General features: G+C 39.3%; 1 protein-coding gene across 3 annotated transcripts; it reads left to right on the top strand.

Annotated features, from left to right (window-relative positions):
- Positions 1–5221: 5221 nt before the first annotated feature.
- AADAT (aminoadipate aminotransferase) lies at positions 5222–24816 on the top strand. 3 transcript variants are annotated; one of them, XM_054633153.2, is made up of 14 exons: positions 5223–5603; positions 6497–6565; positions 8231–8399; positions 9451–9583; positions 10270–10344; positions 11640–11849; positions 12354–12419; positions 13587–13669; positions 14917–15013; positions 15808–15869; positions 18115–18179; positions 18671–18777; positions 19406–19507; positions 20680–24816. In XM_054633153.2, the coding sequence occupies exons 2-14, from the start codon at positions 6499–6501 to the stop codon at positions 20719–20721; spliced, it is 1278 nt and encodes a 425-aa protein (XP_054489128.2). In that variant the 5' UTR covers positions 5223–5603; positions 6497–6498; the 3' UTR covers positions 20722–24816. The 3 variants fall into 3 exon arrangements, with proteins under 3 accessions (XP_077033435.1, XP_054489128.2, XP_077033433.1); XM_077177318.1 differs by lacking the exon at positions 5223–5603 and adding an exon at positions 5858–5905; XM_077177320.1 differs by lacking the exon at positions 13587–13669 and having other exon boundaries at positions 5222–5603; positions 14981–15013.
- The last annotated feature ends 1894 nt before the right edge of the window (positions 24817–26710 follow it).

Below are 26710 nucleotides of genomic sequence, written 5' to 3'. Positions count from 1 at the left end.
AGGGGAGAAAAACACTTTTTGCCTTCACTAAATGAAAATGGATAACAAAGGTTGAGCCCCAGGGATAACATATGTCACAAATAATAGTGAGTACCTGCTTCCTGGGAGATTTACACAATAGGGTCCACACATCTGCAACTGTTTGCCAGTAATATAAATTCAAATTGACAAGACTGAGGTATTATGGAACAGCATTTATCTCAAGATTGTCAGGAGAAGTCATTTCATTTCTTATGATTCATTTCATTTAGTTAGTGTATTAACTGGATACATTATTGATCTTTGCTCCATCCAATTTCAGCTTCTATACCATGGACAAAGTGATCCAAAAAATATCAGTCCTCTTTTTTTTTCTTTTTTTTTTCTTTTTTTTGAAGCACAGGAATGTCTAAGGCAAACATCTCACTGTATTAGACATCTTATCAAAGGAACACATTCTGGAACAAGCAACTGCTTTTGAGGAATACATTAGTGTGAAAGTCAATTTTTCTATAGTTCTTCTTAGAACATCTAGAAAACTGTTGTTCTAGATACTGTGCTGTCCCCTTTGCTTGATTGGATAAAAAGGCAATGATGACAGTGTTTGTACAATCAAAAAAAAACCAAGAAAGGAGAATAAAAAAGGCTGTCAATCGGAGTAAGACTGCTACATGTCTGGGTGCCACCACCCTTCAGACAGAGAGGGCTGCTTCAAACATATACAAGCCACAGCTGTCACTCTGCAGAACTGCACATCTTCCACTCTAAGACAGTATCATTTGACAGCTGCTACAAATATTATGAATATCATGGATGTCCTGTTATTCTCATCTGACACTCTCTGAAGCATAAGGAGCTAGCTATTATGAAAAAAAAGAGAAAAGGGTATGTGTGTGTGTAATAACAAAACAGCAGCAGAAAGCACATTAGGATGTCTTCCTAATGCTGAGATGGTCAGCAAGCATACAGGTGAGACTAGGATGCTGTTTAATTTCATTTGGAAAGGCAGCAGGATTTGTAACTTTGAGAATCAATCTTTACTCTTCCCTAAGCCCTCTCGCATTTTAGGAATGCATTGAGTTTTAAAACCCTGGAAAAAGATAGTATAAACATGTTTTACTATGCAGTTGCCTTAGAGTGGGAGAGGAACAAATGGCAGTATTCTAATTTTGCAGCAGCTCTGACTAGGTCCAGCAACATCAGGGTCCCACTGAAAAAGGCTCAACATAAAGGAAGAATAGAAATGTTACTTTCCCAAAAGCTTACAGTAAAGACAGACAGAAGCCAGGGAATCACTCAAGTAATCTGCAAATGAAATACTAACTTCACATCTCTTCCACTAAAAGTCTGCAGAGCCAGAGCCAACACACTCCTTGCAGTTTTAGCTTCCCACAGGTAAACCAGATACTTCTGATCTCTGCAATAATTGTGTCAGTGGATGTTCACATCCTAGAATCAAACTGTTCTGTACTGCTGAGATCGTCCTGATCTCATTGACCACTGCACACCAGCAATGACTTGCTGCACACAGGGTGTTCTGCGAACTTAAAGGTGCTGCCAAAGTCAGCATTTTTCCTGAGGAAGGCAGCCCCCGGAAGAAACAATTTGCTTCTAATGTTTAAAATGGCTGATCTCACACTTCTCCATTTTCCGGTCTTATGCGATTTTCTCATGGGCAGCCATTCCAACTCGTCAGGATAAAATTCCCACCGTCACATCGTAAGGCTATTTTGACAGCGCCGCTCACCAGTTCTGTCGCCCCCAACCCGCAAGAAGCATTGCCGGCAGAAATTTAACCCGTTCAATGAAACGCGGGCAGCCAAGCTGCTCAGGCAGGACTCTCAAGCACAGGTACAAATCACAGCCAAATGAAAGATGCCGATAGGGTTTGAGCTGGAATTCCCGCTCCGCGCCGGGCGCGCTGCCCGCACTCGCGGTGCGCAGGCGCCCCCGTGCGGCCGCCCAGCGCCGGTGCGGGCCCGGCCCCGCCACGGATCCGCCGGGATCGCCGGCTTGGAACACCTCGGGAGCGGCACTGCAGACAGCACCGGCTCTGGCACACGCTCACATGTAACCGTGTGAAACGATCGCTTCAAACAGGGCACTCGAGCATTACAGAACACATGCAATGAAACTAACAAATGTATAGTATCCCAGGCTAGAGTCAGCGCCTTGGAGAGATTTACACTTGGTCAATACAGTTGCAAAAACAGCAACTCAGATTTTGTTTGCTGTCTCAATCCTTCGTCCTCCTCTTAACAGAAATACTCCGAAGTCCTTAGGGGAGAAGAAAACAGCAAAGTAACAATTTTTACCGAACTCCCTGCTCTTCTTAAATCAAGTTGCTTTCGGCTTTTTTGTTCTGCTTGTTATTTGGGCTTTTTAACACCTAAGTGGACATAGCACATCGCACAAGTTTAGAAAGAGGTAGTACAGATTCAGATGACATTAACAACAACCATATGTAGACCTTGCCGATGCTTTGTGAATTATGCAAGACTTGCATCAATCATTATTGTTCCAAATGAGCATGTAATAAAGACAGCAAAGACAGGACTTCTTACACAGTAATGAAACAGAGCACTCAACTTGTGGTTGCTAAGGAATATAAACAGTGATGCAGAAAACTGTCAGATTAATCCAGCTGGGATAGGAATCCAAACAATTGTATACTAATTTATTTTTTTAATTTGTTTCAATAGGATGACACCATAATTGGCTAAGAGACCAGACAAAGCCCACAAAAATCCATAGAAAATGGAAAAACTTCCCTTGACTTCTCTGGGTTTTCGTATGTGTCACAAACTGCAACACTGACAGCTAGGAAATGAAAAAACAGAACTACACAGAAAGCAGTTCAAATTCAATCAGTCTTTCACAGCCAGAACCCCACAGAAATTCAATATCTCTCCATTTGCTATTTCACATTTATATATCTATCTTTTACTTTTTGTCTGTACATGACACAATTAGAAGGCAATTACCTAAATTATAAATTCTTCAGATCATTAAAGCTGTTAATAAAATTTGTTTTTCAGTGTAAGAGCATTCACACACCAACCAAGAAAACAGTTCTTCCTGACTGCATCCCAAACTTGACAGGAACTCCATTTCTATTTCAACCTACTCCATCTAATTATGAAGACTTTCAGCAGATCCAAATCTGCTGCATAACGTCCAGATCCAAATATGCTGCATATCCAAATACTGCATAAAGTCACTCAAATTAAAGAAGTGGGGAAAAGAAAAGGGTAACTTGTTAAGGCACCTCATCTTTTTTGTAGAGACATTTTGCTCTCATACCTCAGCTTTGCCTTCAGCAAGTTTTGGAAGGCTCCAATTAAAACATGCTTTGAGCATTGGGCACCATAAGGCCTGGTGATTTCCTAAATTAAAGCCTAGAAATGCATTGGAGCCTAGAAACGCTCCAATGCTCATCCCATCCTGTTGCCTTGATTTTTTAAGGTTTTCTGAACTTTTTGATGTTTACATTCTTGTAACGAACTTTCTTACACACTTTATGTAAATAACTTATTATTTTGTATTCTTTTATGGAGGAGAAGAAATTTGATGGACTGTTAGTTTATTCAGTGTTATTGGAGAGGTGGCACTTTCACCCTCCAATGCACTGTCACTTTTAGAAATCTATAAATGTTGGAGTCAGAAAAATAAAGGTCCCTTTTCTACCTTGGAAAGAATAACATGTCCATGTCATGTTGTTTCATGTCCTATAGTGACACCATCCAGTATTTTTACTCTCCTGCCTCCAAGCTAACTACAGAGACCTATATGTTGCAAAGCACATTGATTTTGCATGTTCTTGCATGGGTTTCTTTCAGACTACTTTACACCTAGACCCCTTTCTAGCATTGTGCCCTCAGGAGCAAGGGCCACGGCAAGCCCAGAGTGCTGGAGTCCAAAGCCATGACTAGAAAATGACACTGTGTTTCTGCACCTTTCTAAGCAGCAGCAGCAGCTATACCACCAGTTACATGTGTTACACAAGCAACAGCATGTGACACCCAGCAAGGAGAGACATGTCACACCACCCTCCTGCTTTTTCTTCCACTGATCCTACTCATCTGTGGGGAAAAAAATTACATACAAATGTCACACTTCAAACTTTTCTTCCTTTTATGAGCAAAACCTTTAGTGGAAACAACATAAAGTTGATTAAAGTGTGACCATTACCATTATGAGGGAGGTGCTTCTGCCCCTCTACTCCACTGTTATGAGATCTCCCATCCAGAGTGCTCCCAGCACAGGAAAGATATTGGAGCAAGGGCACAGGAGGGTCATGAAGGCTGGAGGACCTCTTCCATGAACACAGTCTGAAAGAATTGGGATTGTTCAACTGAAGACTCCAGGGACGCCTTTGAGCACCTTCCAGTACCCAAAGGGGGTTACAAGAATGCTGGAGAGGGACTTTTTACACCTGCCAATGGATGGGTGAGGTGCCCCTTGGTGGGAATGGCTTCAAATTGAGAAAGAGTAGGTTTAGACTGGATAATAGGGAGAAATTCTTAACTGCGAGGGTAATGAAACACTACCACAGGTTTCTCAGAGAAGTTGTGAATGCTCCACCTGGAAAGTGTTCAATGCCAAGTTGGATGGAACTCTGAGCAATTTAGGGGAAAGTGTCTATGCCCGTGGCAGAGGTGTTAAAAACAGGTTAGAAACTGTTGTAAAATAGTTGATAATTGTTAAGCATGTACTGTTAGTTTGGTTGTTATATTGTAAAAGGGGTTAAAAGGGTAGTTATAAGAAGTACGGTATGCAACGTACCATAATACACCTAAGTAAAGTGCAGCATTCCCCAAGCGAAACGAGCAACCGAGCAACCTGGCCAATCAAGCGCCTAAAACCTTCATGCAAAGGAAGGATCCAAAAAGAAACCAATCCAAAGGGACAAAAAACAGGATAAAAAGGGGCATCCGACCCAGGGAAGCCGTGCCGCTCCACCTGGAACACCGGGGACCTCGCTGCTGAAGACCTAGCGCCGGAGCTGCAGCATCCTGGACGGGACCGCCCCTGCTCGGCCCGCAAGCCCCCTTGCTTTAGGCCTTTCTATTTCTTATAATAAATGCTGAAATCACTTTTACTGCCGGGAGTCTGGTCCCGTTTTTAACAGGAGGGGGTGGAACTAGATCATCTTGAAGTACCCTTCCAAGCCAAACCCTTCTGGGATTCTCTTCTGTCCACCGCCAGCCCCTGCTTCGCCCCGCCGCTGCCGGCCCGGTCCTGGCCGCACCCGGGGCTGCCCAGCCCCCGGCAGTGCCCCCTGCCCGGCTGCCCCCCCTCTCCCCGCATATTGGGCTCCCGCCCTCGCTTCGCTGGCACTACACAGACAGAGCCGCTGAGGAAGCCGCTGGTTTTAGGGCTTTCGCCCGGACCCGCACAGGACCGACCGCTTTCGGGCCCGCGCCGCCAAACGCTGCAGCGCCGGCCAGGGCCCCGTGTCCGCCCAGCGCCCCGCAGCGGGGCCGGCCCGGCACACGGCCCATGCCCACAGTGGGGCCAACCCAGCACACGCCCACAGCGGGGCCGGCCCGGCACACGCCCACAGGGGGACTAACCCGGCCCATGCCCAGAGCGGGGCCGCCGCTGCCCCGTGCCTTCTGCCGGTAGGTGCCTGCGGCCGCCGCCGAACCCTCCGCACAGCGGGACGGCGCTGGCCGTGAGCTCGGGATGGCCCCGGGGGCTCGGTGGCCCCTCCGGCGGAGCGGGGGGTGGGTGGGCAGCAGGGGGTGTCTCGGGATGGCCTCTGGAGGGCGGCGAAGCGGCGCTCAGCTGTCCCTTAAAGCACGGCCCCAGCCCGCCCTTGTGCGCGGGCAGCACCGCGCCTGTGCCGGGCTGCGGGGGGAGCGGAGTTAGGGAGGTGTTTTTGGGAAACACGAGACGTGTTTGTCCAAAGCGGCCTTGCTCGGTAGGTCGTTTCTGGTAACTGGCAGCACATGCGTGTTGCTGTGGCTGCTCTTTGCCCTTCCATTTCATTTCTCTGCCTGCTGTCCCTTCAAAGGAGATGCCTTCTTGTGGCCTTTCCAGGCCTTCGGGCTTCCTGCCGGACAGTAGCTCACTAGATAGTGAACTCCGTGGGCGCCAGGGAAAAGGAGGAAAACACTCATCAGATGCATTTGAAAGACGTTCTTAATTATCCTTTCCAAAAAAATACCCCACCTCTAACTTGACGAGTGTTGTGACTTATAATGATGGCTTGCAATCCTAAAAGCACTTCAAATGCAGTGCTTAATAGAGCTAAATAAAGCCGGGTTCTCATTAACTAAAAAAGAGCTGGTGGTTGTTTAAGATCCATCAAATCTTCAGATTTGTAATTTGCCATTAAAACTCCAGAGCTGACAGTAAAGGGAGGGGAAAGGGGATTTTTCCTGCTCACTGCCATACCACCAATTACCCAGATCAAAAGCATTATTCGTGGGAGATGCACATACTAAAACCACACTGCAGTTCTTATTCCCTTTTCTAGCTTCATGTCCAACTAATTATTCTTTCTCCATAGATATGAATTACTCTAGGTTCATCACCACTGTGAGTGCAGCAAGAAAAGCATCTCCAATAAGACTGCTGAGTGAGTACCTGTACCTTCTTCCCAGTTTCTCTGACAGTACCATTCTATGTTCTGGTCCGTGCTGGGGTATCATGGCTTAAGACTTTAAAAGGTTTGAAAGAAAACCATGCTGTAAGCTTACCAAGCAGCTTTTGTCAAGCAGAGATGCCAAGCAGGTATAAAGAAAAAGGAGGTGAATAGCCTTGAACTATTTCAGAAACCCATCCAGACAGATGAATTAGAATTATCACTTTTACAAGTGTCTGAAAAGTCTCTGCTACTGTTTCTGAACACAGGCTTTTGGCACAGTTTGCAACTGAGTTTATGTTGTGTGTCCAGGAACAAGCAACTGCTAGTGACTTGAAATTCAGTCCCTCCAGGTTTCTTTCCACTTCATTTTCCTGTATCCTGTTCATGTCCGTAAATGCCTCAGCACCCCCACCCACTCAGTATTACTACACTTCCCTTTTCCATATTAATCTATCTTTAGGCTACAACATTACATTGTCTTCCATGTGACAGATGGAAGAGCTTAACTGCCTGCTTGTTTACTCAGCTGAAACCCACAGAGACCTGACAGAATCCAAGCATGAGACATACATCACTAGTTAAGCCTTCAGGGGTCAATTTCCCCTCTTGGTAAGGGGCTGGCATTTGCTGTTCTGCTTAAAATGCTTCACACAGGTACAGAAGAGTCATGTAATTCACTCTAGGCAGCCTCTTTCTCAAGTGATCTGTTAATATGCATCCAAACAGAAGTATTAAGCAGCGCAGTTCCTGTAGATAGACATATTGAGCCTTCAGTTTTGATGACAAAGTAAATCTCTCTTTACCAGGCCAAAAGTCACAGGCATAACACAAATTGGTGAAATAACTGATAAGAATTAACTCCCCATGTTCAAGTCTGCTAATAAGTTCTGGGAAATAAACTCTGTAACAGGCCACTTTTAAGCCAGATCTGGTGTCATCTGTCCTCTCATATCTGATGTAAAACTGTCAAGCCAGCATGAATGCCATATTGGGAGTTCTTAGATTTAATGCAATCAAGTGCCCATGCTGGATTAAGGTCTGGTCTGCACTGCATAGATTGGATCTGAATGATTGTGAAACTGTGACTTAAAAGCAGGAATTAAGATTTTCTTCATAGCAAATTACTTACGCAGTGCCTCTGCCACTAAAACTGGGCTGCTAGAAACATTTCCATTCCCTTATAGAAAAGCTAAAATCATCTGTCAGTATAGCTGCCAGATCAGCTGAAGTGAGACTGAATGAAAAACAGAACAAAAAACAAAACCATTCAATTCAAGTCAGTCTAAACAGAAGATCATTTAGATTTTAAATTCTTGAAGCTCAGAAGACATCAGTCATGACAGTTTTTGTAACAGAGCTGTCCAGATTGCTTCAAAATAAATTACAAATAGCTTTTTTAACTTAAAATGATTTTTTGTTTTAGTCTATCCTAGCAGTATCTCCCTCCTGGGGCCCCCAAACACCTATTTAATCCAAGCAGAAAGCTGACTTTAAGAAGAGTTATCCTTTTGAATTCATGATAGCTAAACAAGTAAACTGAAAAATAGAAGTAGTTTTCTGAGCCATTATTAAATATTGGCCCAGAAAATAGATTAAAGGATATGCTCACCATTGTAATAATCAAATTGTAACCAAGGTGTTTTCCTTTTACTCTAGCTGAATTGATGCAGAAGTCTCCTCCATCTCTTATCTCTCTGGCTGGAGGGGCACCAAATCCTAATGTCTTTCCATTTAAGAGGGCAACAGTTGACATTGGACATGGAACACCTATTGAGATTGGGGAAGATCTGATGAAGAGAGCTCTCCAGTACTCAGCCTCAGCAGGGTATCTGTCACAGCTGCTTGCACTTCAAGATACCAGAAGCTAAGGATCATAATATCCTTTATTATTGCATTAAGTCACCTATGTTTTTAAAACCTGTTCATAAAGCCCTTTGTGTCAAAAAATAGGTTGTTCCCAAAACTCAAGGTTGTTTTTTTTTTTTAATTTGCCTCAATATTTACATTTGAGTTCCAGTGGAAAAATTTGCAATGAGTTATGTAAAAAGGAAAAAAAAAATCACTTCAATCACTTAAAACCCTAATCCTAGTATTTCTCAATCCAGAGCATTTCCTAGCTATTAGTATTTAAGAATCCAGACACCCCAAATCAGATTTTATTTAAAAGATACTGCATTACAATACACAGTTTCTATATTTTGGAGTATTTATTTTCATTTGGCACCATATACTAAAGTCAGTGTGTAGAACTTGTGGTAGTTGAGTGGAGGTATTTATAGAATTGTCATTTTTGGTACAAAAATTGCATATCATTATATTGTATATCATTATATTGCTTTAGTGCTTATGTAAACTTCTCAGCAGACAGCACTGAGTCAGGTGAGGACAGGTTTGCAAAAAGACTGGGGTACCTACTGAGATACATGGGGCATCAGTTAAAACTTTCCTTAATATTTAAATGAACCCACCATTTGTGAATATCCTACAAGATCTTATGGCCTTTTCTGGAAAACGTGTTTTAGAAATGCTTGTAATCTGCAGCAGGTTACAAGCAGCATTAAGAACTTTGTCACACTGCCAGATTTGAGTACAGAATGGTCATTTCTAGGAGGGGATATTGTTCAACCTCCACCCTGTTTCATCCTTGGCAATAATTTCTGCCCAGATTTTACTATGATAATTTGGTGTATGGACCACAGGTGCCCCTCTCATTTTCTTAATTTGATAAAACAGTCATAGCAATTGCATTTAAGTGTATCTGTGTGACAGTTGAAATCAAACTCAGGACTGCATGCTAGATTTGGCAGGGATTTAGAGGAACAGGCTAGCTTTGGCCTATATAAAGTCTGACATATGCCTTCTTATTCACATTTCAGGATTCCAGAGCTGTTGTCTTGGCTAAAAGATTTCCAGCGGAACTTACATGATCCCCCCACAGCCAATTACAGTCCTGAGCAAGGACAGATGGAAGTGTGTGTCACAACTGGCAGCCAGGAAGGCTTGTGTAAAGTAAGACCAAAAGATTCATATGTTAGAAGCATTTCATTCAGAGAGAGGTTTATTCTTCCATCACTTCAGCTATATTCAGCATTAAGTGCTCTCTGTAACTATATGCAGGGTACTGTTTCATGTACTCTTTCTCCATAGATATGAATTACTCTAGGTTTATGTACAAGATGAGGGAAATGCAATAAAATTGGAGTGGCATTCTAGAATGTCAGGACTGCATGAAAGTTCAGGTGACCAAAGAGCCTGTGTAGAAAACATGCAATAAGGTAACATATCATGTTACTCAAGTAGTGCAATAATAAGTGCATAGAGGCTTTACCATAATTCTATTTTAAATATGCTTCTTCTCATTTTTACTTCCTGATTTTTTGGGGTTTTTACTTCCTGAAATAATTATCCTTTCCAGTCTACTCTCACTGCTGTTTAGTTGTTTCTTTCTATAACTTATACACTCTGAAAGCATGCTTCAGAGCACTATCTTTCCATGTCAAGTTGGTAACCTATCTTAATTTGGCTCTAAAGCAGATTTTTCATCCATTCATTGTCTTTCTCACAGACAAGATATTGATATGGTTAGGGAATTACTAGTATCTAATCAAGGTTTTTAGTCCCACTAAGAAGTCAAAAGTACAAAGCACATGTATAAAAACTGAACAATCTTTAAAACAGAATATTTTCTTTTGCAGGTGTTTGAAATGCTCATTAATCCTGGAGACAACATCCTTTTGGATGCACCCACATACTCGGGGACACTAGCAGCTGTAAGTATTCCTTAGCTACAAAACATTGTCAATGTTATATTTGAACTAAACAGCAGTTTAATGCCTGATCTGCAGTCTTATAAGCACTGTCTGTATTTGCCATAAAAACATATCTAAGACTCGAGATTTTAGTGTCCGACCAGTTAAGTTCATAAATATTAATTCATAGAAGGTTTCCTACTAAAAGTTCTGTGAAAGCTATTTGAAATTCCTCTTCCAAACACTAGTTCATTCCAGGGCTAAGATCACATATGGGACTGGAAAGAAAGCCATCAGGACCTAGTTTGGTTGAATTAAATTTATAACAAGCGGGTGTGTTAGAATGTTTATCTGAAGTATTTAATGATCAGAGTATACAATTTAAAAAAAGTGTAATATAAAAAAAGTGTAATATTGGAATAGGCCTGAAGCAACCATATATGAGTACAAAGATATGAATTAGTGAGAACTGTAGAAAAGCAGCAAAGTTTACTTCTGAAAAGTAGTTTAATCAGTATAAAATTAAATGCCTCAAAACACCTAAGAGTTGCAAGAAGGGTTAGAATATTCACTTGTCCCCCCTTGCATCAAAATAAATTGTTATTGCTCACTGTCCTATATTTGAATATATAGGCTAATCAGTTGTACTCTTTTAGGAATGTATTTTGACAATGCAGCAGTTCCCAGTTTTACTTAAAAATGCAGAGCACTACATGGTACAAATTGAAATTCCACAGAGAAGGGACAGCAAGCTTTATCATTGGTATTTTACCTATATTTTTTCATGCTGCTGTCAACGTGTCACTGCAGTAGCATCATTTCATTCTCCTTTTTATTGCTGAATTTATCTATTGAGAGAACAGATTCCTTGCCCTTTGTCAGGGAAGAGTAGCTTAAAACTCTGACATTTCCACCTAAGTAGAGTGTATATTGTCAGTAGGAAACAAAGGTGCTGTGACCTTAACCGTCTGTGGCGAGAGCATGAGAAGTCATGAGAGAACAGTTCAGATTCACAAACTCCCTTTCCACTTCAAAAACCAAATCTGATTTCCTAGAAAAGAGCAGCAATTGAACATAGGAGTTACTCATTTCCTCTGAGTTAGCTTAGTAGAACAAATAAAGAGTAATGTGGTAAGTTTGACAAGCCTTACAGCAAATTCAGACAAACTTTTATTTGACTCATGAGCAAATGGAGCTTGAGATATCTATAAAATCAAAAAGAAAGACTTTGTATTTATGAAATGCTATGGTGACAATGACAAAAGGAAGGCCTTTGAATTACACAATTATGACAGTTTTGTTCTTTCTATCAACAGCTGAGACCCTTGGGTTGTAATATAATTAATATTCCTAGTGACCAACATGGCATTATTCCAAAAGCTTTAAAAGAAATTCTGTCTGCTTGGAGCCCAGAGGATGTAAAAAATTGTAGCAATCACCTCCCCAAATTCCTGTACACTATTCCAAATGGATGCAACCCAACTGGCAACTCACTGACCACAGAGCGCAAAAAGGAGATTTATCAGGTATGGAGCTGTGGTCTTGTGAGCCTTGTAGGTGGAAATAGATAAATATCTGCCTTCTTTCAGTTGAAGATATCCTATGTTTGCTATTTAGGCCCTTTATTGGTCCAGTAAACATTCCTCCTAGAACTTGCTTGTAGCAGAATCTCTTCCACAGCAGCTCTTCTAGGTAAATTGGTTTTCAGTGGTAGCCCACTGGCAGCTGGTACCTTGGCCATGGGCTTCCAACGGGACTTACTGCATGCTGCCTGCACGGTTTGAATGCCACAAGGAACAGAGCTTCAGTTGCATACTAGGGTCTGTGTACTATAGGTACCATGATTACTCTTAAAATTTTTTGATATCTAAATTGGGCACTTGAAGGCTTCTTATCATGGGGGCTTCTAGATAATGAATGGCCAATCAATAGAATCATAATATGATGCTGGTTAAAAAAAAATCCACCTGACTGAATTTGCAGCATCTTTAACTCTTATTTCTTTTGTTACTTTTTATCAACTTATTTAGCTTGCAAGAAAATATGATTTTCTCATAATAGAAGATGATCCTTACTACTTTCTTCAGTTTGAAAAGGTAATTTTTCTTTCATAATCCTTATAACACCTTATTTTCTGGGGAGAAACTAAGGTTTCACAAGAGAACTAAGGTTTGAGCCCTGAACCTTCCTGCATGCCTCTTCTTCATGTCCTACCAAGGAAGTTGTAGGCCTGACAGTCTGTGCTCCTTTCAGTAATTTTCCCCTTTGTGGTATTTTATATCCTGGGAATTAGTGGTTCAAATTTCTCAAGCCTCATACAGGATAGAATTTTTCAGTCATCAGAAAATTACAAAGACTTTGCGTTCAGAGCAAAGCAAGTACGTCACTGAAGCAGCACTTTGAAAATTTCAGCCTCTTAATGTTCCTTTCTCCCTGTCTCTTCTTTCATTCAGCAGAAGACTGCATACTCTGCTTCTACTATATCCCTTTGCCTTTTGGAGAGTCTGGGAGTTCTCCCAGGTACCACATGTAATGGTACTGGATAGGCAGCTTCCCTTCATGTAAATTTTCTGTAGATTTTCTGTAAATTTCATATGTGAATTTACAGTTACTCAGTCTTTAAAAGCACCTAACTTCAGAAATCAAAATGGGTCTTACAAAGCACCAAAACGTTGGTAGAAGATAAAGGTCAGCATTTTCTCTTTTGAAATATGTTTTTATGGAAGGAGGCAATAAACCTGCCACACTTATTGAATGGTATTGTAAAGCTTTGTAAGAAAATGTAGGGGAGAAGGTGTAAAAACAGAATTCATGATAAGGAAAAGGTATGCTGGACTCAGATCTTCAGAATTTGGTCCTATCTTCTGATTTCACTTTTTAATATAGCAAAGCAAAATGTTACAAGGCTCCATTTTAGAAATCGCAATACCTCTTTACTCCACAAGAAATCTTGGCAGAAAAATCATTATTTCTCTCTCCTTCTTATGGCATCATACCAATTCTTAAACTCAACACTTGTGTGCATAACAGTGGGCTAAGCAATCATCAAAAAATAACAAAGCTGATTTCTTCAAGATGTTCACAGAATACTGTAATCACATCTCAGAAAGCTAGGCTAAGCAATCACTTGTCAGGAAGTTACTGAAATGTTTTCCTTGGAACACACATTTGAGAAATTGTGTCTTCCTAGTAAAGAAAATAATTCCATTATAATCCTTACTAGGAAAAATCCTTGAATTTTGTTTTTTATTCTTTATTCCAAGCCATGGGCTCCAACTTTCCTCTCAATGGATGTGGATGGCCGGGTTATCAGGACCGACTCTTTCTCTAAAATTCTCTCATCTGGGTAAGGCCAGCTGCAGACCACTTAGCATTGCCTATTCACTTAAGCTGCAAGACTTCATCTGAAGTGATGAGACATGCCATAGTGTTTTCTCATTTACTAACTAGCCACTTCTGAAATGAACCTCAGAATCAATGGCTTTTCGCACTCTTCTCACTTTTCATGTCATCTCTTGGCAGTCATTTTACTCCAGGTTCTGTTTCTCTTCTGAAGCAGATAGCTAAGCCTCTCCCCCCAGGCAGCCCATTCTTGTAGGCACAATCTAGGCAGAAAGACAGATGCTGGATTCCAGCTCTGTTCCTGGAACTCTTAGGAGCTTTTCTCCTTTTTTCCATTTCCCTTTTTATCTATAGCTTAGCATTCCTGCAAGCTCCCTGAACTTGTAACACAGAAAAGAAACTATAATTCTTCACAAACTGTTCACAGGCTTGTACTCATATCTAGCCTTCCAGTTCTTTCAGGTTGTTTCCACCTGCCAGAAAAAGAACCAACTTGGCTGTTTTCCATTTCACACGAGTCAATGTATTTGATTTTTAGCTTGCTTTTGTCTGTTAACCTAATAGATATAAAAAAATTAATGTCAAGTCTGCATTGGCAGATAGTGGATTATAACCCATCCTAGAGAAAGTGAGGAGACAACATAACACTAAGTGTAATTGCATTTTCAGAATTCACACCACAAAATGGCATGACACAGTATTATCTTTTCCAAAGACATATATGAGTTTATGGGTTCCATTTTTCTTCAAATAAAAACTTCACCAATCTGTAAAGATAAGTAATAAGAATTGAAGCATAAAGAACCATCCAGTTTATCAATCTATATTCCATTCCTTCTGCAGTACCGAAAGGGAGTGAAAGAGTAAAGCCATTTGCCACTTACCTGTTTTTCATAAAGCCTGAGCATTCAGGATCTTTTATTATGGGAAAACTTGTCTTTCCTTCCCTTTGATTCATGTTATCTTTATGGTTGCAGAAGATAGCTTCTAAACATAGATTTTGTCCTGAAGCTTCATAACTAAGAAGCTACTATAAGCATTAAAACCTCTTAAATGTTTTTATTTCATTACTTTGATACTCAGCTTCTAAATTGTATAACCTGAGGCCAGTATTAAGATATAGATCAATTTGAATGCATAAGAGATCCTTACACCATCAATGAAATTGTTGCATGTTTTCCCACATATAACCCAGAATAAGTATTAGCACATTGCATTTCTGTGGTAACTTTTTGTTTGGTTGGTTTCCAGTTTAAGAATTGGTTTTCTGACGGGTCCCAAGCCTCTCATTGACAGAGTTGTTCTTCACATTCAGGTGTCAACAATGCACACCAGCACTTTCACACAGGCAAGTACCAAGCCACCAAATGAATTGTATTTAGAGAAGGCAACATATCCCAAGTTATAAGAAACTGCAAGCAAACAGCTTTGTACTTTCATACAGTTTTGTTTATGCACATGCATTGTCAATTCTGCCAAAGGAAGAGAGACCATCAAAGAACCAGAGCTAGAGGGTGGTCTCAGTGCATGAATAGTTCAGCTGATATCCCTTAACCCTCAGATTTCAAAAATCAAATTTTGAAATACTTTATCTCTTCCTGGTAGGTTCTTTTGAAAAACCTTAATGTAAAGCGCAGTATGGGAGAAACACTAATTTATTTTTTATTCTACTTTTCAATTAAAACAATACTGGCAGCCCACAAAGACACTTCAAAGCAAGCTGACAAGTACAGCCCCTTTATGGTTAGTAATAAGGAAAGGAGACAGTGAACACATCTAAATACGGCTTCCATCTTCCAGTTCCATTAGTTCATCACTGCTAAAGCAGAGAGGCCAATGTGGATAGGAAGGTAAAGTAATATACATTGCCTTCCTCTTTCTCCCCATGTACCATATTTAGCTCTTCATCCATTTTTCCCTCCCCCACCCCAGCTTCCAGATACCAATGCCATGATCCTTGGAGACACCAGTAACATGGACAATAATAACCGTGGCACATCTGTTTATAAGGGCTCCCAGAGACACCGCATGCAATTTCATGTCTGGGGAATGTTAAATAGTGCATCTGGCCATGGATCTTTTGATGATTGTGGAACAGTCCTGTTTAAAACATGGTATTGATTATGTGTTTTATTTCTTTAGATTATGATATCACAGCTCCTTCAGCAATGGGGACAAAAGGGTTTCTTGGAGCATATAGACAGGTAGGGTTATCTCCTATGCTGACTCTCATCATCTGTCATTCTGCTACTTGTTGCCTACAACAAACATTCTTTGTAGCAAACAAGTCAGAGGAGATGCTCCAGTATTAGGCCAAGTAGGCAAGACAGATGACCAAGACTGCTGGGTTCACAGAAGAGCCCTGAAGAGACACAGTGCGAGGTTGCAGACAGGCAGGTCAGGGCATGTCACCTCCTACTCCAGGCAGACAATCCACCAGTCCATTGGCACAAACATCATGCAGCTCCTACCTGAAGGGAACTTGAGAGGATCCTGGAAGCATCAAGCCAGTGAAACAAGTTTTGATCCCTGCTAAGTGTTAGGGTCTATAGCAAAAGCTGAGATCTCTGAGCACAGGATCTATTGTGCAAGAGTCAGTATAGCCTTTATAAAGGGAGCTCACTATGTTAGCAGGAATTTACACTCTTGCCATCCTTGATCTCCTGATTGGGGATACTGATGGAAAAACAGTGAAGTTCATCTACACACACTAAACATTGCCTCTCACTGTTAGAGAGCACTGGGCTACCATCTAACTCACAAGACATTTCTTGCATACTAGCTGACACACATTTAGTTTTCATTTATTATGCAGGAGGAGCATAGTTTCTCTTGACAGTCAGTGCCTCATTTTATATGCTCTACTTGGATATCATTAGAGCCACAAGTTTCTCACTTCAGTAGGAGTGTACTACACTCTGCAAAGGCCTGTAACAGCAACATGAGAAAAACATGCAAGTTCTTATATCTCACTGTAACAGGCACCTGTGTCCCCTTGATGTTCATACTGTTAACAGCAATATTTGGAAAAAAAACCCCAAACTAGACACATCAGCCTTAGCATTGCTTTGTTTTAAGACTTAGGAACATAAAGAGAAATCTCACAGAAGAACTTGGACCACACTTTAGCTCAACTTTCAGTAGTTCCCAAAAAAAAAAAAAATCCCAAATGCATCTCTTCACTTACCTCTTTCTTGTAGGTCAAAAGGCAGCCTTGATCAAGCTTGAAGGCTATTCTTGCACTTAAACAAATGAAAACAGGGCTGCAGTGGGGCAGCTGCAGTGCTTTATAACCTTACTGATGAAGCCTTACAGCTGACTGCAATCTCTTCCAGCTGATTTCACTTGTGCAAGGGTGAGGTGTTAGATCAGGCTTTGGAGTAGAAGATTGGTTTTTTTTAGAGCAGCTACATTTTTAGGGAAGTTTCATCTTAGTAATTGTTATGCTTTCAACATGTAATTAAAATGGTAACTGGATTTGCAATTTTGTTAAAAGCTGCACAAAGGAGATTTACTGTCTAATATAGAATGTAGCAATAGATACACTGAGCCCCAAAACTGTTTAAGTCTCTGGAGGTATTGGTGTTTGTGTATCAGATATAATAAAATACATCCATAAATCAAAACTATTGGTTCAGAAAATATTTTTAAAAATACAAATGTAAAATTATGTAAATTATGCAAATTACTAAGGATGTTTTCTCAAGACATGGGAACACATTTGCATTTGAATTATGAACTCAGTATCAGGCATTTCTCTTGTATCTTCTGTTGCACAGCTGTGTCATTTTATGTCAACAAAAGCTACTGCTTGTGACTTGTCCATGGTAAAACTTGGGTTAGGGTCATTTTTTCCTAATAAGAGATTACATTATTTGAAATTTTTACTTAAAGTATGAAGGAGATATGTCCAAAAGCTTAGAAAGGGGAAGCTGTCAAATAGCTGTGATAGGTTTATCATATGATTTGCTTTTTATCTTGTTAAATGTCATTTCCGTGAGTACCCGTTACACAAATTCAACCCAAATGCACAAATGTTAAGTCTGTGCTTTTGCATATGTTGAAGTCCCTAATTTTCTTCAGTGTGTGTGCTTTGTGCAGTAAATACTGTTAACAGGACTTATATCCACTGCTATAATAGACAGATTAGATGTAACATATAAAAGGTTTCTGTGGTATGTGTAAAGCTGAGGAAACAGCCACACAGGGACTTCCTCTGTCTGGTTGTTCAGTGCTCTTTGGAGGTGCAGTGAAGCAGTAAAGACTTCTCGGATACGTATCCTAAGTTTTATACGCACAGTATAATGTGTTGTGCCCACCTAGGATATGCTTACATTTCTATTAAATGTGCACTTGAGTTCTTCAAGTAGGAAAGCTTTGTTTCTGCCTCCAGAAACAGACTCTGAAAGGATATGAGTTCATGACTTTGAATTGATAATTTGCTTTCAGAGTGGTGGACTTCTACAGGATCCAGCGGGATGCAATGCTCACTGCTGCTGACAAGTGGTTAAAAGGTCAGAGTGCGACACAGATAATCACTTAAATTTTTTTGCTAGCTATTTATCATCTTTGTGCTCAAGATAAATCACTTAAGTTCATCTCTTGACTGAAGTGACAGATAAGCACTATAAGCAAATCAATTGCATTAAATATTAAGCTTAGGACAAATACTCTATTGCTGCATTTTTGTGCTTTCTGGTAGGATGGGAAGATAGATGGTGATGAAAAAAATCTCACCACATTACTATTTAAAGCAATTTTACAAAGAGCCTGTATTTCATTTCATTATGTTCTTATACTTTCGATGTTTAAAATATCTGTCTTTAAAAAAATCTCTGAAATAGAGACCTTAATTTAAAAGAAGATACAAAAAATCACTATAGCAATAGTGATAATAATGTTTGTATCAGCAAATCTAAAACATCACTGAATCTATGATGTATCCATTAGAAGTGGGGCATAAGTTTCTTCCTTGATTCCATTTTCTCTCTCTCTCTTTCTCCAGACTTGGCAGAATGGTACCCTCCTGCTGCTGGCATGTTCTTATGGATCAAAATTAAGGGTATTTCTGATACACAGCAGCTGATAATGGAAAAAGCTTTGAAGAAAGAAGTATGACGTGATTTAATGACTTGTGATCTTAAAACAAAAAAGGGAGGGATAAAATATCTGTATCTATCCATATGTGCACACATAAAAAAGCAGGGGGACTTGTGCACCATCATTAAGTCTGCAAGTCAGGCACTGTGGCATAGTTATTGACTAACAAAATATTTTCATGACTCCATTCAGATATTGATATTTTATCAGTTTACTTAAATTGAAACCAATATAACATATGGTACAATGTCATTATATATGACATATATATAATATTAATATATATACCTAAATGTATGATGGCTGTTGACTAAATTTTTTTAATGAGAGAAATTAAGTTTGGGTTTATTTCTCCAATTTATAAGATCCAGCACTGAGTAAGCTACACCCCAGGTGCCTCTAAGCATTGTGATAATATGAACAAGACCTGGTAACCAAAACCAAAGACTCCTTGGTTTTATTATGAAAAGTCTGGTTACAGGTTGCATATTTTTGTCTCCTCATTTTGAAAAAAGGAAAATGTTACACCATGCTCACACTTACAAGTGTGTAAGCACTGAGCTTTCTAAAATTTAATTTAACATAGTGTTTTAAAAATGTAGAAGTGGTAATAACTGTGTGGTTAATCACTTTTTCATAGGTATTACTGGTTCCTGGAGGAGCATTCAATATTGATAGTTCAGAGCCTAGTTCTTATGTCAGAGCCTCCTTCTCTCTGCCTTCTCCTGCCCAGATGGATCTGGTGAGATTTTTTTTTACATTCTTATCAAGACAATTTCTCACACAGTAATGCTCCTTTATTTTTTACATCCTTCTCCTTATATTTTTTCTTGAATGTTAGAGGTTTTAGTCTGTAGGTGATTAAGCAGTACTTTCACAGCAGTATTAACTGTTCCTTAAGCAAGATACTCATCCAAATGATCTGCAAGATACCAAATTCTGAGGACCATTAAGAATTTCTCTGTGTATCTTATACATACAGTGCTCACACTTAAACCTCCCAGACATTATTTAGAAATGCTTTACTGAAGCCAGAGTATTTGCTTATGCATTAGCAGGCATCATGTATCTTTGAGACTTCGGATTCCTGAGATTCTGAAATTGAATTACCTGTGTTCTTTTTTTTGTGTGTGTTGGCAATTCTTTGTAAGAAAGACTATTGTTTTCCTTTCATACAATTTACATACAAGCATAAATTTATTATTTATTATTTTATGTTGTTAATCTTTTATGTGTGTTAGGAGCATTTTTGATATTATTTGGCTCTATCTATAAAATCAGTGGGAGAAAAGATAGGAGACATTTATTTGTGCAGATTTAATACTGATTTGATTGGGGTGCTTGAAACAGTTCAGTATTTGTAGTTGTACTTTCATGCAGTTGCAAAGGCTTGTAACAAATAACTACTTATATTGCCAATTTAGTTCTTCTGTATTTCTTCTCTTTTTTCCTTTTTCTTTGTTAAAGTAATTCATAACCATACTATTGACAGTCAAGCTGTATTTTTATATGCTTCCCCACTCAACTGTTCTTCCTTTTTTTCCACTTTTGGAGTCCCTGGGCTAAGGGACTCCAAAAGTCTAACTAATACTAAGTTAAAAGAGATACTCCTTCAGGGATCACTAGTTTGTTAGAAGTTATATCTGAGCTCCAAATAACCTTTGAACATCAATATATGCATATTTCTGTTTCAGAAATCTCTGCCTTTTATTTTCTATCAGAGAATCGGAAGCTTTTTGCAGTCAAACGCCATACATGATTTTATAAAAGGAAAAGAAAGAATATCAGCAGAACTTTGCATTATAAAATATTGATTCTATACAGTTTGGGCAATTTTAGTAGCTTTACAGGTTTGACGTGTTCCCTGTTCATGTAATGCTGAAATATAAATGTGAACCATATTTTTCATTGCAGGCCTTCAAGAGACTGGCTGACCTTATAAAAGAATCTTTGTGAAAAAGCTAAATAGAGCTCTTGCAGTAATAAAAATCATCTCCAGAAAATAGTTATTAACATTTGGATTTCATCAGAACACTTTATAAGCAAGCACAATGCAGTGGATGTTTCCTTACATCTTTTCAGCTAAAAAAAAGACTGAAAATGAAAGTGAAAAACAATTTGCCTAATTTTTTTTTGACAGGACATTACATTACAAAATATATCTAATTCAGAAACATTTAAAATACTCAAAACAAAAATGTTCTATTTCCTGTACAATCCATGGTTTTGTTAGATTTAAATTGATTTTTGCTCTGACTTTTGTTTTCCATTTGAGTTGGGAAACAGAAATCATTTACTTAGAAAGTTGCACTTGAGGTGGTCTTAGCCACTATTACTTCTCACTATTAATATCAACTGATACATTCCTCCAAAAATCTTATGTTGGGATTGTCTCATGGGTGACTTCCATTCTTGTCCTTCTGTATGGCATCTGGTTTTAATGATCTGAGGATTAGTATTTAATTCTACTGAAGTTTTGTCAGGTACAGCTGATGTAACTATGTTAACAAATTAAAGCTGATCCAATAAAATGAGGCTATGATTACAAATAAACTGAGGTCCATTGCAATTTGCAAGGGTATTCTCTAATTTGTAAAAGGTATTCTGATTGCTGGTTTTTTTCTTCAGTTTGTGAATAATTACTCTGTACCTGTTGTAGAAAATCTCTGGTTTGCCAAGGCATGTGGATGTACTAAAGGAACTACTCCTCGTTATTCAGTCAGATGTGGTTGTGAATGGAGAGTGTAAGTAACTGAAGAGGGGACACAGGGGAATGGACACTACCCTAACACTGCCAGATGCAAACAAAATGAAAAAATAAAGAGATGTTTCAGTCTCTTGTTCCTTGGTTATTGCCATCCCAAACATTTGATACTCAGCAACTGGTACAAAACCTTCAGAAAGTTTCAACTGAACTGATTCTCCAAGGCTTCCTGTTTGGGTTAGTGACTTCAGTTTTACTCACTGTTTGGATGAAAGCACTGTGATTTTTCACCAATATCAGATGGCTGTTTCTTTATGTGCAACTGTTCAGAATTTCAAAGTAAAACATTGTTCAAGGATCTAGTTAGCAATTTAGCAGACCAGGCAACCCAAGCAAATAAGGACCAGGCACAACCTGGAAGTTTCACAACAGAAATTATTATTATTACAAATTATTGTAATACTTACAATAATTTTCATTCCCTCTTTTCCCCCTAGTTATAAATAGCATGTGTCACAACAAACTAGCACAGATATATGCCTTTCCCAGCATCCCTCCCATTGGCAGGATCATTCCAGTGCCTCCAGCCCAGCATCACTTTTCATGTCAGTCTCAAGCCATTTAATTTAGTCACACATCCACACCATCTTGAGCAGCACATCTAAGATCAATCCTTTGCTCAATTCCCAGATTACTGCAGCTTTTAGGTAAATCCACTGGAGAGGAACTGACATAGGTAGGCAAGGTGGTGCAGTGGATGGGGCTGGCCCCTCCACAGAGTCAGGCTGGGCTGGGGCAGCCCAGACCCAGGGAGTGACAAAGTGTAGGGAGAGCCTGCAGTCCCAAATCTGCTCTGAGAGTGCCAACACTGTCTTTGAAGACAAACTTGTCTCATTTTACATGGTTTGATGGTGCTAATGGGGGATCCAAACTAGCAGTGCCTCCTGTGCAGTGCTGCTCAACAGGAAGTATTCACATCTCAACTCACTTTGATAAGTATGTGTAGAAATGATGAAAACTCTAATGTTGCCGTCAGGCAATTTTTATCTTGGTCTCAATTGCAAAAATTATTTTATACAACAACAAACTGACATGTCTGTTTAATTAAAATAATATTTTTATAGAGGAATAAATGTAAACCAAAATTAAGACTGATTTTAGTTCTCAGGTAACTGTGATTGTCTAATGTTTTGGTCATATTGTCATTCATCCAAACCTGAATTCAATAAACAAAATCAAAATACCATTATTAAGTAAGCCTTAAATTGGTGATGTGTTGAATGAAACACCTCTTAATTTTCTGAGAGCTAAACGTTAATTCGGTTGAATGTAAGCAAAATGCAATTCCATTTGTGCCACATTACCTGGTTTTGCTATCAGCTAATTTAATTTAGAGAGAGGGCTTTTTTCTTCCCAACTGTGGTGATGCATCTGTAATGAAATTAATACCCTGAACAATGCAAATTGAACAATGGCAGTGAAATCCTATATGCACATGCTGTTTCCATGAACCTCTTAATGCACATTTTCTGGTCTCTTGGGAGAGAGCTTTCACTGTTACTAAAATGTTCATGGAGGAAGCCACTTGGGACAAAGGGAAAAGGGTGGGTAACATGTTTGCATAGGAAGAAATGACAAGGCAAATTAAAGTTTTGGGGTTCCCTTTTCATTTCATCCATCCATGAGCAAATAACCTCTCTCATTCATAGCTGGGTTTAAGCCATCTGCTGCAAGTGACACAATCTGCCACTGGGGAAGAGAGGACACAGAGGAAGGGAAGGGCAGGGCTCGGTGTGGGGAGCGCAGCCCCCAGTGCTGCCCTGGTGGGGCGCTTGAGGAGGAGATAGCTGCAGTGCTGGAGAGAGCTGCCTGGCACGGCAGCCCCCCAGAGCCTGGCCCTTGCTTCTGAGTGGGCATTTAGCTGCCCATTCTCTTGTACCTGCACTCTGGTTCCACTGCATTTTCACACTTTTGGCAGATGAAAACCACCTAGAAATTCTGGGCAAAGTCTGGACACTTGCAAATTCTATTTGCATTTTAAAAAACGTATTTCAGTTCTACTTGTATTTTTAAATCTTGTGACCTACAGATCTGCAGTTCTTTTGGTCCTGCCTTTGCAATCTGGACTGTGACCCACTGAGGCAAATATGTAAAAGAACTCCACTTGAGGCCTCAGGTTTAAGCATTTATATTTTTCAGATTCTGTACTGCTTTAGTGTGTACTTCTGAGTTTCATATTAGGAGACGGTAAGCTCTCTTCACAGAGTAGGTAGACAAAATAATTCCTTCTTTAGCTGGGGACCAAGGACAAAAGATCCAAATTTCAGGCCCAAGAGCATAAACAACATGGACTGAAGAGAGAAAACAAGAAGGATGGGACTTCATGGCCTAAAGCTGTAGTTGGACAATTGATTCCAATATGTAAATTGACCAGAATTTATAAAAGTGTGAGACCCAGTGACCGGTTGTTCATTTTGTGACCATTTTGGGTTCACCTTGGGTGTGGCCCTGGCTGGGCTCTTGTAGTGCCCAAGGTGTATCCATTGAGGCTTTTAATAAATACCTACTCTATTCTTTAACTCCATCTAGCTCTGTTCTAGGTCAGCCTTCACAAGGCATCACATTGAGCTGAGCTGTGCATGTCCTAATGTGTCTTGTTTTCTTTATTGTTCAATAACAGGTTTTGAGCAGCCCACTCTAGACAGTCTTATATTGGTAATAGAACAGTTGCAGTGTTTGAACTTTAATTATTCTGAATAAAAATGCAAAGAAACATGCATTTTCATTCTTCTAATACTGTTCCCAGGAATACCGTGCTGTACCTCACTTTTCTCCTAACGAATATGGAAACCATTGCACAACCCTGCAAAGCACAGAATTCACAAGGAGAGAAGAATAAGGTCTTGCTGATTCTTTTCAAGAATTAATGTCCCAGAAACATGTTAACAAATCTGGCTACAGCTAGAAAATTACCTATAGATGTATAGAATGTGGAGAATACCTTCAGAACTGTATTTTCTTTTTACTTTCAAATTATAATATATCAGATCTGGATTGTCATAACAAGTGGATATGCTGTTGATATGGTCTGGGAAAAATTAACATCAAAGTTTCTGTTCCTTGATGTACACAGAACTTTGACCTTTTTCTACATTTGGCTAATAATAAACTTAAGGTACTTTCTTGCAGTTTCATCCAATAAATCAAGCATTAACAGAGGTAGATAAAGTTCTTCTAACAATATCAAATTATTTTATTGCCTTATATGGGATGTATAATTTAATAAACTCTCTGAGTATCTGTATCTCCACAAAAACTACCAATAAAGTAGAGGAATGGAAAGACCACTTCCGTTTTCTTGGTGGATTATATGAAATCTTATTTTCAACACAGTTCCAAGAACTTGTAAGATGTTACTTAATAAGAACATAAGCTAGTTTCTGCATCCATGAGGAAGACTGGCAAGAGTTACTGTCTTTGTACAAGCCTAGCCAGGTATATTGTAAACATTTTAGGCAACCCACTAACATGAAAACAAACAGCTAAAAGCTTTTTAGTAATGCCTAAGAAAAAAGATACTTTATCACCCAAGCAAATAGAAAACAGCCTTGATTTTTACAGAATTAACCAACACTTTTGCATCTCTGCTTTTTTTCTTTCCTGGATTTCTTTGTTTGGCTCTTTTTAAGGATGTTTCTAACGCATAGGGGCCCCAGGTGACATAATTTTCCAGTAATTAAAACCAATTATTTTCTTACGATTGCCACCATATCTTTTTTTTTATCCTTTACAGATATGCTATTACCTTATTCTCTGCATTTGTTGTTGGTCACATCATACACAATCCCATCAATAACTAATCTCTGGCTAATGGTAAGTCTGACCCTAACTCTTTTTCATTTAAAGCTGCCAGCATCACTTTAGGAGAACAGCACTATCTTTAGAGAGATGTAACTCAGAAGGGTAACTATCTGGAATATAATATTGGCTTTATCTTCAAGTAACAGCCGTTGTGCCAAATGAATAAATGTGTTATTTCTTTCTGCCTCCTAATTGGCATAATCTTTCCCATTTGTATCTTTTTATTTCTTTTTATTTAGCTATTCTTGCTTATTACCCTAGCAAGTCCGTGATAAGCCATAGATGTTAGATTAGTTCCCACATAATAGATGTGAAGAGAGGGCTTTTAGAAAGCAACATGCACAGATGGTTCAAACTCTGTGGATATCAGTCATGCTTGCAAGGGCTGTTTATTGTGAACAAGAATCCCAGGGACTCACAAGTTTCAAAGCCAAAGGAAATCATCATCAGCTTTATAAGAAAGGCCATGCATTTTCATTACCTCTGAGAAGGATATCCTAGCTTGGTTTTAAGACTTGAAACGATGGAAGACACACCAGCCTAATCTGTTGAATTAAAGAGCCCTTCATTTACATGGCATTGTCTCCAGTCATGTCACTCGTATTAATTCAGCTATTTCCCTAAAGCCAAAAGTAAGGGATAAAAAGGATATATTTCAAAAGTTTGGAGCTACACTCCTAATCAATGAATTTTCAAAAGATTTTCTCTAAATCTCCTCAAAATCTACCCTAATCAGGGTAAATATATTTCCCTTTAAGACAGGAAGGTTTTGTAAAGTAGATAAAACAGTGAATAGGAAAGACATCAGTGGAAATAGTTTCTGTATTGGCAAATCATTCTTTGCTGCCTGGTGTCAAAAATAAGGAAATCCAATTTCTGCCTTTTATGATTACCATAATATCATAAGCAACATATGATGTAAGGAGCTTTTTTTTTAAGGCCATTGGATCTGCCTTGTTTTGAATCCTGGCAATTCAGGTCTTGGTCTACTTTGTAAAAGTGGCATCCAGGAAGCTAATTTGGAGTTGCTTATCTGTAGTACCAAAGCCATGAAGGTGGGATGGGTGAAAAGTTCATGCAATCCCCTCACTGTTTCTAAAAGTAAAACTTCTTTTCAGAGTGAATAAAGTATTTAGGGACGTGAAGTCCTACTGATTTTTTTTTTTATATTAGACTCTTGAATGACAAAGTTAGTTTTTAAAACAGAACTAAAATTCCTAAGACCATTACATTGTTTTGATAAATCCCATATAAAAAGTTTCATGATTCAAAACTGTAAGGGAAAGAGGAAATCTTTTCCACATTCTTGAAAGTCTCCTGAATGAAATGATGAAATGTTGCAATGCTGTGACAATGCTGTGACACATACACACACACATT

This window comes from Agelaius phoeniceus, chromosome 4 (assembly GCF_051311805.1).
Source record: "Agelaius phoeniceus isolate bAgePho1 chromosome 4, bAgePho1.hap1, whole genome shotgun sequence".
Classification (NCBI taxonomy): Eukaryota; Metazoa; Chordata; class Aves; order Passeriformes; family Icteridae; genus Agelaius; species Agelaius phoeniceus.
The sequence above is the reverse complement of the archived record's forward strand: the minus strand, read 5'-3'. Positions and strand labels throughout refer to the sequence as shown.